General features: G+C 50.7%; 1 protein-coding gene across 1 annotated transcript in view; it reads right to left on the reverse strand.

The window, feature by feature from the left end:
- Positions 1-5,646: 5,646 nt before the first annotated feature.
- LOC144499967 (protocadherin-16-like) overlaps positions 5,647-15,101 on the reverse strand; it is a 502,287-nt gene continuing 492,832 nt past the window's right edge. The window contains exon 21 of the mRNA XM_078222709.1: positions 5,647-8,599. Coding sequence (XP_078078835.1) covers positions 6,003-8,599 — 2,597 coding nt within the window. The 3' untranslated portion in view covers positions 5,647-6,002. The remainder of the gene's footprint in view (positions 8,600-15,101) is intronic.

The following is a 15,101-nucleotide window of genomic DNA, read 5'->3' on the forward strand; positions in this document are numbered from 1 at the left end:
CTGGGGTACGGGTCCCACACACACTGACTCTCACTGGGGTACGGGTTCCACACACACTGACTCTCACTGGGGTACGGGTCCCACACACACTGACTCTCACTGGGGTACGGGTCCCACACACACTGACTCTCACTGGGGTACGGGTCCCACACACACTGACTCTCACTGGGGTACGGGTCCCACACACACACTGACTCTCACTGGGGTACGGGTCCCACACACACTGACTCTCACTGGGGTACGGGTCCCACACACACTGACTCTCACTGGGGTACGGGTCCCACACACACTGACTCTCACTGGGGTACGGGTCCCTCACACACTGACTCTCACTGGGGTACGGGTCCCACACACACTGACTCTCACTGGGGTACAGGTTCCACACACACTGACTCTCACTGGGGTACGGGTCCCACACACACTGACTCTCACTGGGGTATGGGTCCCACACACACTGACTCTCACTGGGGTACGGGTTCCACACACACTGACTCTCACTGGGGTACGGGTTCCACACACACTGACTCTCACTGGGGTACGGGTCCCACACACACTGACTCTCACTGGGGTACGGGTCCCACACACACTGACTCTCACTGGGGTACGGGTTCCACACACAGTGACTCTCACTGGGGTACGGGTCCCACACACACTGACTCTCACTGGGGTACGGGTCCCACACACACTGACTCTCACTGGGGTACGGGTTCCACACACACTGACTCTCACTGGGGTACGGGACCCACACACACTGACTCTCACTGGGGTACGGGTTCCACACACACTGACTCTCACTGGGGTACGGGTTCCACACACACTGACTCTCACTGGGGTACGGGTCCCACACACACTGACTCTCACTGGGGTACGGGTCCCACACACACTGACTCTCACTGGGGTACGGGTCCCACACACACTGACTCTCACTGGGGTACGGGTCCCACACACACTGACTCTCACTGGGGTACGGGTCCCACACACACTGACTCTCACTGGGGTACGGGTCCCACACACACTGACTCTCACTGGGGTACGGGTCCCACACACACTGACTCTCACTGGGGTACGGGTCCCACACACACTGACTCTCACTGGGGTACGGGTCCCACACACACTGACTCTCACTGGGGTACGGGTCCCACACACACTGACTCTCACTGGGGTACGGGTCCCACACACACTGACTCTCACTGGGGTACGGGTCCCACACACACTGACTCTCACTGGGGTACGGGTCCCACACACACTGACTCTCACTGGGGTACGGGTCCCACACACACTGACTCTCACTGGGGTACGGGTCCCACACACACTGACTCTCACTGGGGTACGGGTCCCACACACACTGACTCTCACTGGGGTACGGGTCCCACACACACTGACTCTCACTGGGGTACGGGTCCCACACACACTGACTCTCACTGGGGTACGGGTCCCACACACACTGACTCTCACTGGGGTACGGGTCCCACACACACTGACTCTCACTGGGGTACGGGTCCCACACACACTGACTCTCACTGGGGTACGGGTCCCACACACACTGACTCTCACTGGGGTACGGGTCCCACACACACTGACTCTCACTGGGGTACGGGTCCCACACACACTGACTCTCACTGGGGTACGGGTCCCACACACACTGACTCTCACTGGGGTACGGGTCCCACACACACTGACTCTCACTGGGGTACGGGTCCCACACACACTGACTCTCACTGGGGTACGGGTCCCACACACACTGACTCTCACTGGGGTACGGGTCCCACACACACTGACTCTCACTGGGGTACGGGTCCCACACACACTGACTCTCACTGGGGTACGGGTCCCACACACACTGACTCTCACTGGGGTACGGGTTCCACACACACTGACTCTCACTGGGGTACGGGACCCACACACACTGACTCTCACTGGGGTACGGGTTCCACACACACTGACTCTCACTGGGGTACGGGTTCCACACACACTGACTCTCACTGGGGTACGGGTTCCACACACACTGACTCTCACTGGGGTACGGGTCCCACACACACTGACTCTCACTGGGGTACGGGTCCCACACACACTGACTCTCACTGGGGTACGGGTCCCACACACACTGACTCTCACTGGGGTACGGGTCCCACACACACTGACTCTCACTGGGGTACGGGTCCCACACACACTGACTCTCACTGGGGTACGGGTCCCACACACACTGACTCTCACTGGGGTACGGGTCCCACACACACTGACTCTCACTGGGGTACGGGTCCCACACACACTGACTCTCACTGGGGTACGGGTCCCACACACACTGACTCTCACTGGGGTACGGGTCCCACACACACTGACTCTCACTGGGGTACGGGTCCCACACACACTGACTCTCACTGGGGTACGGGTTCCACACACACTGACTCTCACTGGGGTACGGGTCCCACACACACTGACTCTCACTGGGGTACGGGTCCCACACACACTGACTCTCACTGGGGTACGGGTCCCACACACACTGACTCTCACTGGGGTACGGGTCCCACACACACTGACTCTCACTGGGGTACGGGTCCCACACACACTGACTCTCACTGGGGTACGGGTCCCACACACACTGACTCTCACTGGGGTACGGGTCCCACACACACTGACTCTCACTGGGGTACGGGTCCCACACACACTGACTCTCACTGGGGTACGGGTCCCACACACACTGACTCTCACTGGGGTACGGGTCCCACACACACTGACTCTCACTGGGGTACGGGTCCCACACACACTGACTCTCACTGGGGTACGGGTCCCACACACACTGACTCTCACTGGGGTACGGGTCCCACACACACTGACTCTCACTGGGGTACGGGTTCCACACACACTGACTCTCACTGGGGTACGGGTCCCACACACACTGACTCTCACTGGGGTACGGGTCCCACACACACTGACTCTCACTGGGGTACGGGTTCCACACACACTGACTCTCACTGGGGTACGGGTTCCACACACACTCACTCTCACTGGGGTACGGGTTCCACACACACTGACTCTCACTGGGGTACAGGACCCACACACACTGACTCTCACTGGGGTACGGGTTCCACACACACTGACTCTCACTGGGGTACGGGTCCCACACACACTGACTCTCACTGGGGTACGGGTTCCACACACACTGACTCTCACTGGGGTACAGTACCACACACACTGACGGCTGCCACTGTTTATTGATGGTGGGGGGCGGTGAATGTGGAAGGGGTGGTGATAGGCGGGACTGCTTTATCCTGGATGCTCTCGGGCTTTCTTCTATTGGCCGTTACTATTTCCCAATCAGTGTCTCGATATTTATCTTCACTGTCTCCTCCTCCAATCCCTCGGCGTTGTCCATGCTGCTTTTCTATATTCCCGATATCTGGATGTTCCCTAAACTTGGAGATGGAACATTCTCCACACAGCCCATTGTTTAATGTGGCCATTCGGGAAACAGCGTTCGGATCGAGTGTTTGTGTGGAGGGATTGCTGGTGGGTTCATCGTTGTGGGAAATTTCTGAGTGAGATGTTGGTCTATGATTCGAATCAAGGTGGTGGAACCTCAGTCACTGCATTCAGTCCCAGTGCTTGGCGTGCGTTTCAAATACAATAAAATATTAAACATTTGCAAATGCGATTCGCAGTCAAATGTCATCATCTCCAACTGATCTTGCAAAGTTTCTTCGAGGCAACGTATCATCTGGCCACTGACAGTCAATCTGCTCTTTAATAGTCTCTGGGTAAATTACAAACACTATTTCACACAACAGTTGTGCAAATTAAGGATAAAAATAGTGAAGGTTCATGTCCTTATAGTCGAGTCTAATCTGTATTTACAGTGAAATCACCTTAAGATTTGTTTAGGATTCTGGGCAAAGGATGGGGCAGTGCATCACAAACACTGACATGTAATACTGTTACAGTCTCAATACTGTTACAGTCTCAATACCGTTACAGTCCCACATAATACTGTCAAAGTCACAAACACTGTCCACGGTCACAACACAGTCAGGGTGGGGCACTGTCAGGGTGGGGCACAGTCAGGGTGGGGCACTGTCAGGGTGGGGCACTGTCAGGGTGGGGCACAGTCAGGGTGGGGCACTGTCAGGGTGCGACACTGTCAGGGTGGGGCACTGTCAGGGTGCGGCACTGTCAGGGTGGGGCACTGTCAGGATGTGGCACTGTCAGGGTGGGGCACTGTCAGGGTGGGGCACTGTCAGGGTGCGACACTGTCAGGGTGTGGCACTGTCAGGGTGGGGCACTGTCAGGGTGGGGCACTGTCAGGGTGGGGCACTGTCAGGGTGCGGCACTGTCAGGGTGCGACACTGTCAGGGTGGGGCACTGTCAGGGTGGGGCACTGTCAGGGTGGGGCACTGTCAGGGTGTGGCACTGTCAGGGTGGGGCACTGTCAGGGTGGGGCACTGTCAGGGTGCGGCACTGTCAGGGTGGGGCACTGTCAGGGTGGGGCACTGTCAGGGTGGGGCACTGTCAGGGTGGGGCACTGTCAGGGTGGGGCACTGTAGGGTGGGACACTGTCACACGTCAACTAGTCGCATATAAAATGCCGAATAGAAGGGCCTGAGCACTGCTCACTATTGGTCAGGATCTCCAGGTAAAAAGATGCGACATTGCAGCGAGAATTAGGATTCGTTCCTGGAGGTTAATTCATTTCACCAAAGACAGAAGAAAACCTTGAACAGAACTGTTTTCACAACCTTTCTGCATTGGGGGATATCGGTGAGGGACATTGAGAAGGGGGAGGTTAGGATTCAGGACTGAGGGTGGGGGACTTTGAAACCTGCTGTTTGGCACACAAGTGGGTGTGTGAACCCACAGGCTGTGAGAGAGGCTAAAAAATCAAAAACATTTACAATTTAATTCAATTCCTCTCTCCAGCTGAACAGGAAATCGAACTGGGATCAGAATCAGGTTTCTGAGTTCTCCTCAACCGAACCTGATCCTCAGCTTGATACAGAATAAAGCTCCCTCTACACTGTCCCCATCAAACACTCCCAGCACAGGTACAGCACGGGGTTCGATACAGAGTAAAGCTCTCTCTACACTGTCCCCCATCAAACACTCCCAGGACAGGTACAGCACGGGGTTAGATACAGAGTAATGCTCCCTCTACACTGTCCCCCATCAAACACTCCCAGGACAGGTGCAGCACGGGGTTAGATACAGAGTAAAAGTCCCTCTACACTGTCCCCATCAAACACTCCCAGGACAGGTACAGCATGGGGTTAGATACAGAGTAATGCTCCCTCTACACTGTCCCCATCAAACACTCCCAGGACAGGTGCAGCACGGGGTTAGATACAGAGTAAAGCTCCCTCTACACTGTCCCCATCAAACACTCCCAGGACAGGTACAGCACGGGGTTAGGTACAGAGTAAAGTTCCCTCTACACTGTCTCCATCAAACACTCCCAGGACAGGTACAGCACGGGGTTAGATACAGAGTAAAGTTCCCTCTACACTGTCCTCATCAAACACTCCCAGGACAGGTACAGCACGGGGTTAGATACAGAGTAAAGTTCCCTCGACACTGTCCCCATCAAACACTCCCAGGACAGGGACAGCACGGGGTTAGATACAGAGTAAAAGTCCCTCTACACTGTCCCCATCAAACATTCCCAGGACAGGTACAGCACGGGGTTAGATACAGAGTAAAGCTCCCTCTACCTTTTACAATAATCTATTTATGCTCCATCTTATTGCAACAGTTTGACCTTTTTCTACACTCCACTTTTCTGGGATTCAGAATCAGTTTTTGTCCAATCTCATGGGAATTGATTAATTAATGAATGGATTAAATTAGTGCTGATGTTATTCTGTGGACCTGAGGCCAAGACAGATGGGACGGTTTGCTGGTGAGTCGCTTTGTACAATGTCCCAATGTTCGGATAGCTGCACGCTGTGAGATGGCCCAGTCTCTGCAACTGGTGAGAGTGAGTGAAGGCCATTGGCTGGTGAGTAAAGTTGAAACTATATCCGTAACTCTGGTTCCTCCGTGTTGTCTAAGGAATGCTCGGTGCTAATGATTGAGGTTGGAGGTCCTTGGGAAACGTCGAATGGGGAGACAGCAGGTGATCGAGCTGCCAGAGGTGAGAGCGAGGGCGAGAAACTGGGAGACATGGCTGCAGATGTTATTGAAGCTTCCCCGGTAATGGGGGACCGTGGCATTGCTGTCACATGACTGTGGGTGCGACCCACTGCCAGTCGAGGAGGTACGGACATGGCGTTGGGATGTGCCACAGAGGTGATGAGTGGAGGGGGATCAATACGAGGTTTGGGGTCCACCTTGGGTTTTGACTGGAAGGGTTTGCGAGGCGCACTCTCATCCTTCAGCCTGGCGATCTCAGTGAAGACACTGGCCAATGGTTGGAACTGTGGGCACCAGTTAAGCAGATAATCCCAGTTGTAGCTGCCTCTTAGTTCCTCATCACTAGCAACGATGGCTGTCAGGGATCCTTGGGCTGATGGGCGGCCATCTTCAGCAAAGACATAGTCTTTGGCTTGAGAAACTGCCAGACCCACCCCTGTTCCTATGTAGCCACCTCCATCGTCTCTGTACAGCTGCTGCTGCCCTGATATCAGGAGACCACTGTTCTTTTTGTGTTTAAACCACTCCATCCCTGGATCAGTGGAAATATCTGACATCTGGTCAGTATCTTGCTGGATGCCAGAGTCTGGGCCTCGCGTCGACACGTGTTCCTGCATAGAGGAGGTGATACTGCTCACACGTGGATACTCATTTATCATCCGAATTTCATCATCTTCTGCTGCCTCTGCTGATCCTCGGCCACTGGAGTGCGAGGGATCTATCGAGTCTCCTCTGGCATACGGACCTCCCACCACTGTGGGCTCTGCAGAGTATCCTGGCAAGGTTTGGTGGTAGATTCGGTCACTCGCTGGCAAAGTGGCATCATCTGGCCCCAATTTCTGTAAAGTGTCGTCCTGAATGTTGTTGAGTTGAGAGCTGCTTTCTTCATTATTCTTTTTCCTCTTTGCTCGCACGATCACCAGAGCTAAGCCAATGATGGCAAGAATCCCTCCAATCCCCAGAGACGCTGCCAGGGCAACAATCAGCAGCAAGTTGATCTCAGGAGCCAGTCCAAAGGAGGTCTGAGTGATGTCAATACTCGCCTGGGTGATTGTGGACCTGGACGTAGCCAATGGGCTTTTGGCTTGGATGTTGAGAGTCATTGTCCGTGTTTCTCTCTTTGACCGCTTGCTGTGATCTCTCCGACTGTCCATCTTGAGAATGAGGTCACCTGTGGTTTTATTCACTTCAAAGAATTGTGACGGTGCCAATAGTGAGTACAGGACAATCCCATCCAGACCTCCATCCTCGTCTGTGGCCAGCACCTGTCCAATGCTCTGCCCCTTCTTCGCATTCTCTGGAACAACAAAGTTGTACGTTGGGTTGACAAAGACGGGATCGTACTCATCCTCACCTGTGACCAGAACCTGGACGGTGACAGTGGCCGAGGAATTCCCAGAATCCACTGCTTTCACCACAACTTGGAAAGAGTTTAACTTCTCAAAGTCGAAGGAGAGTTTTGTACGAAGGGCTCCTGTGGATTGGTTAATATAAAAAATCTCTTTGTCTTTCCCAAGCCCTGGCTGCGAGATGGACTGACTAACTATCGAGTATTGCAGTTTGCCAAATATTCCACAGTCAAAGTCGATGGCGTGGATTTTGGCCACAAGTGCGTGAGCTGGGAGATTTTCTCGAATGTTGGCACTCAGTCTCTCCATCGGGAAGAAAGGGTGATTGTCATTCACATCGCTAACTTCCACGGTTAATGGGACCAGGGCAAAGTTGGGATGAGGGCCCTGGCTGTCAGTCACCTGGATAATGAAGATGTGTTGATGTTGAATCTCTCGGTCCAGGGATTTCACCAGTTTCACCATTCCGGTCACCTCACTGACCGCAAACTGCCCATCTTCATCACCAGAGGTGATGGTGTATCGGAGCGCCGAGTGCTGGCCAGAATCTGCATCATGAGCGGCCACACGGACAATCTCCGTTCCCACGGCAATGCTTTCACTCACTGTCACCTTGTACTGAGTGCGGTTGAAAACTGGGGCGTTATCATTGACATCCTGGATGGATACAATCGCAGACACAAGGGCACTGCGCTGAGGAACGCCACGGTCCGACGCCGCCACGGTTAGATTGTATTCAGTAACAGTTTCAAAATCCAAAGCGTCGAGGAGAACAATGGAACCCAACGTCCTGAACTGGCCGTCAATAACACTGACTCTGCTCTCCACCTGGAATACATTGGCAGTGTTTCCATTGACGATGGTATAATCCAGCCCACTGTTGTCTTGGGAAATATCAGAGTCGACGGCCTCCAGGGTGAGAATTGTGCTCCCAGGACGCAGATCCTCCTGAATGTCGGCCATGTAGACTCGCTGGCTAAAGGCTGGTGAATGGTCATTAATGTCCAGCACCTGGATCTGAACAGTGGTGAGAGAGGAGAGAGAGGGAGAGCCTCGATCTCGCGCCTCAATCACCACATCCAGGGGATCAGACACTCTGAAATCCACTCCCCGCACAGTGAAGAGCGTTCCTAAAACAGACAAAACAAGTGAGGGAGCAAACCAGCACTCGCACTCACAACCCAATAAACAACCACAACACCCACTCCTGTCCCCACTCATCCCAATAAACCCCCACAACACCCACTCCTGTCCCCACTCATCCCAATAAACCCCCACAACACCCACTCCCGTCCCCACTCATCCCAATAAACCCCCACAACACCCACTCCTGTTCCCACTCATCCCAAGAAAGGAGAGGCACTAAATGAATATTTTTCATCGGTATTCACACTGGAGAGGGACAGTGCTGTCGAGGGGAATACTGAGATGCAGGCTGTTGGACTGGACGGGATTGATGTTCATAAGGAGGAGGTGTTAGCAATTCTGGAAAGGGTAAAAATAGATAAGTCCCCTGGGCCGGATGGGATTTATCCTAGGATTCTCTGGGAGGCGAGAGAGGAGATTGCAGAGCCTTTGACTTTGATCTTTGTGTCGTCATTGTCTACAGGAACAGTTCCAGAAGACTGGAGGATAGCAAATGTTGTCCCCTTGTTCAAGAAGGGGAGTCGGGACAACCCTGGTAATTATAGACCGGTGAGCCTTACTTCTGTTGTGGGCAAAGTTTTGGAAAGGATTATAAGAGATAGGATTTATAATCACCAAGAAAGGAATAATTTGATTAGGGATAGTCAGCACGGTTTTGTGAAGGGTAGGTCGTGCCTCACAAACCTTATTGAGTTCTTTGAGAAGGTGACCAAAGAGGTGGATGAGGGTAAAGCGGTTGATGTGGTGTATATGGATTTCAGCAAAGCGTTTGATAAGGTTCCCCATGGTAAGCTTTTGCAAAAAATACGGACACATGGGATTGAGGGTGATTGAGTGGTTTGGATCAGGAATTGGCGAGCTGTAAGAAAACAGAGGGTGGTGGGTGATGGGAAATATTCATCCTGGAGTTCAGTTACTAGTGGTGTACCGCAAGGATCTGTTTTGGGGCCACTGCTGTTTGTCATTTTTATTAATGACCTGGATGAGGGCGTGGAAGGATGGATCAGTAAATTTGCGGATGACACTAAAGTCGGTGGAGTTGTAGACAGTGCAGAGGGAAGTGGCAGGTTACAGAGGGACATAGATAAGCTGCAGAGCTGGGCTGAGAGGTGGCAAATGGAGTTTAATGTGGAAAAGTGTGAGGTGATTCACTTTGGAAGGAGTAACAGGAATACAGAGTACTGGGCTAATGGTAAGATACTTGGTAGTGTGGATGAACAGAGGGATCTGGGTGTCCATGTGCATAGATCCCTGAAAGTTGGCACCCAGGTTGATAAGGTTGTTAAGAAGGCGTACGGTGTGTTAGCTTTTATTAGTAGAGGGATTGAGTTTCGGAGCCAGGAGGTCATGCTGCAACTGTACACAACTCTGGTGCGGCCGCATTTGGAGTATTGCGTACAGTTCTGGTCGCCGTATTATAGGAAAGATGTGGAAGTGTTGGAAAGGGTGCAGAGGAGCTTTACCAGGATGTTGCCTGGTATGGTGGGAAAATCTTTTTGAGAAAAGGCTGAGGGGCTTGAGGTTGTTTTTGTTAGAGAGAAGAAGGTTAAGAGGTGACTTAATAGAGGCATACAAGATGATCAGAGGATTAGATCGGGTGGATAGTGAGAGCCTTTTTCCTCGGATGGTGATGGCTAGCACGAGGAGACATAGCTTTAAAGTGAGGGGTGAGAGATATAGGACAGATGTTAGAGGTAGGTTCTTTACTCAGAGAGTAGTAAGGGCGTGGAATGCCCTGCCTGCAGCAGTAGTGGACTCGTCAACATTAAGAGCATTCAAATGGTTATTGGATAAACATATGGATGATATTAGAAGAGTGTAGATTAGAGGGGCTTTAGATTGGTTCCACTGGTTGGCGCAACATCGAGGGCCGAAGGGCCTGTATTGCGCTGTAATATTCTATGTTCTAGAACATAGAACAGTACAGCACAGAACAGGCCCTTCGGCCCACGACATTGTGCCGAGCTTTATCTGAAACCAAGATCAAACTATCCCACTCCCTATCATTCTGGTCTGCTCCATGTGCCTATCCAATAACCGCTTAAATGTTTCTGAAGTGTCTGACTCCACTATCACTGCAGGCAGTCCATTCCACACCCCAACCACTCTCTACGTAAAGAATCTACCTCTGATTTCCTTCCGATATCTCCCACCACGAACCCTATAGTTATGCCCCCTTGGAATAGCTCCATCCACCCGAGGAAATAGTCTTTGAACGTTCACTCTATCTATCCCCTTCATCATTTTATAAACCTCTATTAAAACTCCCCTCAGCCTCCTCCACTCCAGAGAGAACAGCCCTAGCTCCCTCAACCTTTCCTCATAAGACCTACCCTCCAAACCAGGCAGCATCCTGGTAAATCTCCTCTGCACTCTTTCCAGTGCTTCCACATCCTTCTTATAGTGAGGTGACCAGAACTGCACACAATATTCCAAATGTTGTCTCACCAAGGTCCTGTACAGTTGCAGCATAACCCCACGGCTCTTAAACTCCAAACCCCTGTTAATAAAAGCTAACACACTATGGGCCTTCTTCACAGCTCTATCCACTTGAGTGGCAACCTTGAGAGATCTGTGGATATGGACCCCAAGATCTCTCTGTTCCTCCACAGTCTTCAGAACCCTACCTTTGACCCTGTCATCCACATTTAAATTAGTCCGATCAAAATGAATCACCTCACATTTATCAGGGTTAAACTCCATTTGCCATTTTTCAGCCCAGCTTTGCATCCAATCTATGTCTCTTTGCAGCCTACAACAGCCCTCCACCTCATCCACTACTCCACCAATCTTGGTGTCATCAGCAAATTTACTGATCCACCCTTCAGCCCCCTCCTCTAAGTCATTCATAAAAAACACAAAGAGCAGAGGACCAAGCACTGATCCCTGCGGCACTCCGCTAGCAACTGCCTCCAGTCTGAAAATCTTCCATCCACCACCACCCTCTGTCTTCGATCAGATAGCCAGTTACCTATCCAATCGGCCAACTTTCCCTCTATCCCACACCTCCTCACTTTCATCATAAGCCGACCATGGGGGACCTTATCAAACGCCTTACTAAAATCCATGTATATGACATCAACTGCCCTACCTTCATCAACACACTTAGTTACCTCCTCAAAAAATTCTATCAAATTTGTGAGGCACGACTTGCCCTTCACGAATCCGTGCTGACTATCCCAGATTAATCCGCATCTTTCTAAATGGTCGTAAATCCCATCCCTAAGGACCTTTTCCATCAATTTACCAACCACCGAAGTAAGACTAACCGGTCTATAATTACCAGGGTCATTTCTATTCCCTTTCTTAAACAGAGGAACAACATTCGCCATTCTCCAGTCCTCTGGCACCATCCCCGTGGACAGCGAGGACCCAAAGATCAAAGCCAAAGGCTCTGCAATCTCATCCCTTGCCTCCCAAAGAATCCTTGGATATATTTCATCAGGCCCAGGGGACTTATCGACCTTCAGTTTATTCAAAACTACCTGGACATCCTCCCTCCGAACATCTATTTCCTCCAGCCTATTAGCCTGTAACACCTTCTCTTCCTCAAAAACATGGCCCCTCTCCTTGGTGAACACTGAAGAAAAGTATTCATTCATCACCTCGCCTATCTCTACTGACTCCATACACAAGATCCCACTACTGTCCTTGACCGGCCCTAACCTCACCCTGGTCATTCTTTTATTCCTCACATAAGAGTAAAAAGCCTTGGGGTTTTCCTTGATCCGACCCGCCAAGGACTTCTCATGTCCCCTCCTAGCTCTCCTCAGCCCCTTTTTCAGCTCGTTCCTTGCTAACTTGTAACCCTCAATCGAGTCATCTGAACCTTGTTTCCTCATCCCTACATAAGCTTCCCTCTTCCTTTTCACAAGATATTCCACCTCTTTCGTGAACCATGGTTCCCTCACACTATGTTCTATGTTCTAATAAACCTCCACAACACCACTCATCCCAATAAACCCCCACAACACCCACTCCTGTCCCAACTCACCCCAATAAACCCCCACAACACCCACACCTGTCCCCACTCATCCCAATAAACCCCCACAACACCCACTCCTGTCCCCACTCACCCCATCTTCATCATCCATTCCCAACCCTTTATCCTCCCCATCGCCTCCACCCACGGGGATGTGGAGAGGATGTTTCCACTTGGGGGAGAAGCTAGAACTAGGGGTCCCTGTTTAAAAGTAAGGGGTCGCTCATTTAAGACAGAAATGGGGAGAAATTTGTTCTGAGGGTTGTGAATCTCTGGAACTCGCTTCCTCAAAAAGCAAAGGAAAGCAGAGTCTGGATATTTTTCAGCCAAAGAGTCTCGATTAACAAGGGGGTGAAAGGTTATCGGGGGTAAAGGTTATCAGGATGAAAGGTTATCAAGGTGAAAGGTTATCAGGGTGAAAGGCTATCGGGGTGAAAGGCTATCGGGGTCGGCAGGAATGTGGGGTTGAGATTACAATAAGATCAGCCGTGATCTTATAGAATCATTTGAGTTTGTAAAATGTGTTCAGGAGAATTTTCTACATCAGTATATAGAGGTGCCAACTAGAGAGGATGCGATATTGGATCTCCTATTGGGAAATGAGTTGGGGCAGGTGATGGATGTGAGTGTGAGGGAACACTTTGGATCCAGTGATCATAATGCCATTAGTTTCAACCTGATCGTGGATAAGGATAGATCTGGTCCTCGGGTTGAAGTTCTGAACTGGAAAAAGGCCAAATTTGATGAAATGAGAAGGGATCTGGGAAGAGTGGATTGGCACAGGCTGTTCTCTGGTAAGGATGTAAATGGAAAGTGGGAGGCCTTCAAAGGAGAAATTTTGAGAGTGCAGAGTTTGTATGTTCCTGTCAGGATTAAAGGCAAAGTAAATAGGAATAAGGAACCTTGGTTCTCGAGGGAGATTGTAACACTGATTAAGAGGAAGAGAGAGTTGTATGAAATGTACAAGCAGCAAGGAACACATCAGATGCTCGAGGAGTATAAAAAGTGCAAGAAGCTACTTAAGAGGGAAATCAGGAGGGCTAAAAGAAGACATGAGGTTGCTTTGGCAGACAGAGTGAAGGAAAATCCAAAGAGCTTCTATAGGTATGTTAGGAGCAAAAGGATAGTGAGGGATAAAATTGGTCCTCTTGAAGACCAGAGTGGTCGACTGAGTATGGAACCAAAAGAGATGGGGGAGATACTAAATGTTTTTTTTGCATCCGTATTTACTGAGGAAATGGGCATGGAGTCTACGGAAATAGGGCAAACTGGTAGGGAGGCCATGGAACCTTTACAGATTAAAGGGGAGGAGGTGCTCGCTGTCTTGAGGCAAATCAGAGTGGATAAATCCCCAGGACCGGACAGGGTATTCCCACGGACCTTGAGGGAAGTTAGTGTTGAACTTGCAGGGGCCCTGGCAGACATATTTAAAATGTCAGTATTCACGGGGGAGGTGCCGGATGATTGGAGGGTGGCTCATGTTGTTCCGTTGTTTAAAAAAGGTTCCAAAAGAAATCCGGGAAATTATAGGCCAGTAAGTTTGACGTCGGTGGTGGGCAAGTTATTGGAAGGTGTGATAAGGGATAGGATCTACAAATATTTGGATAGACAGGGACTTATTAGGGAGAGTCAACATGGCTTTGTGCGTGGTAGGTCATGTTTGACCAATCTATTAGAGTTTTTCGAGGACGTTACCAGGAAAGTGGATGAAGGGAAGGCGGTGGATGTTGTCTACCTGGATTTCAGCAAGGCCTTTGACAAGGTCCCTCATGGGAGGTTAGTTAGGAAGGTTCAGTCGCTAGGTATACATGGGGAGGTAGTAAATTGGATAAGACAATGGCTCAATGGAAGAAGCCAGAGAGTGGTTGTGGAGGATTGCTTCTCTGAGTGGAGGCCTGTGACTAGTGGTGTCCCGCAGGGATCGGTGTTGGGTCCATTGTTGTTTGTCATCAAATACATGATCTGGATGATAATGTGGTAAATTGGATCAGCAAGTTTGCTGATGATACAAAGATTGGAGGTGTAGTGGACAGTGAGGAAGGTTTTCAAAGCTTGCAGAGGGATTTGGACCAACTAGAAAAATGGGCTGAAAAATGGCAAATGGAATTTAACGCAGACAAGTGTGAGATATTGCACATTGGAAGGACAAACCAAAGTAGAACGTACAGGGTAAATGGTAGGACTCTGAAGAGTGCAGTTGAACAGAGGGATCTGGGAATACAGGTACAGAATTCCCTAAAAGTGACGTCACAGGTGGATAGGATCGTAAAGAGTGCCTTTGGTACATTGGCCTTTATAAATCGGAGTATCGAGTATAAAAGTTGGAGTGTTATGGTAAGGTTATATAAGGCATTGGTGAGGCCGAATTTGGAGTATTGTGTACAGTTTTGGTCACCTCGTTACAGGAAGGATGTAAATAAGATTGAAAGAGTGCAGAGAAGGTTCACAAGGATGTTGCCGGGACTTGAGAAGCTGAGTTACAGAGAGAGATTGAATAGGTTGGG

This window comes from Mustelus asterias, chromosome 10 (genome assembly GCF_964213995.1).
Source record: "Mustelus asterias chromosome 10, sMusAst1.hap1.1, whole genome shotgun sequence".
Lineage (NCBI taxonomy): Eukaryota > Metazoa > Chordata > Chondrichthyes > Carcharhiniformes > Triakidae > Mustelus > Mustelus asterias.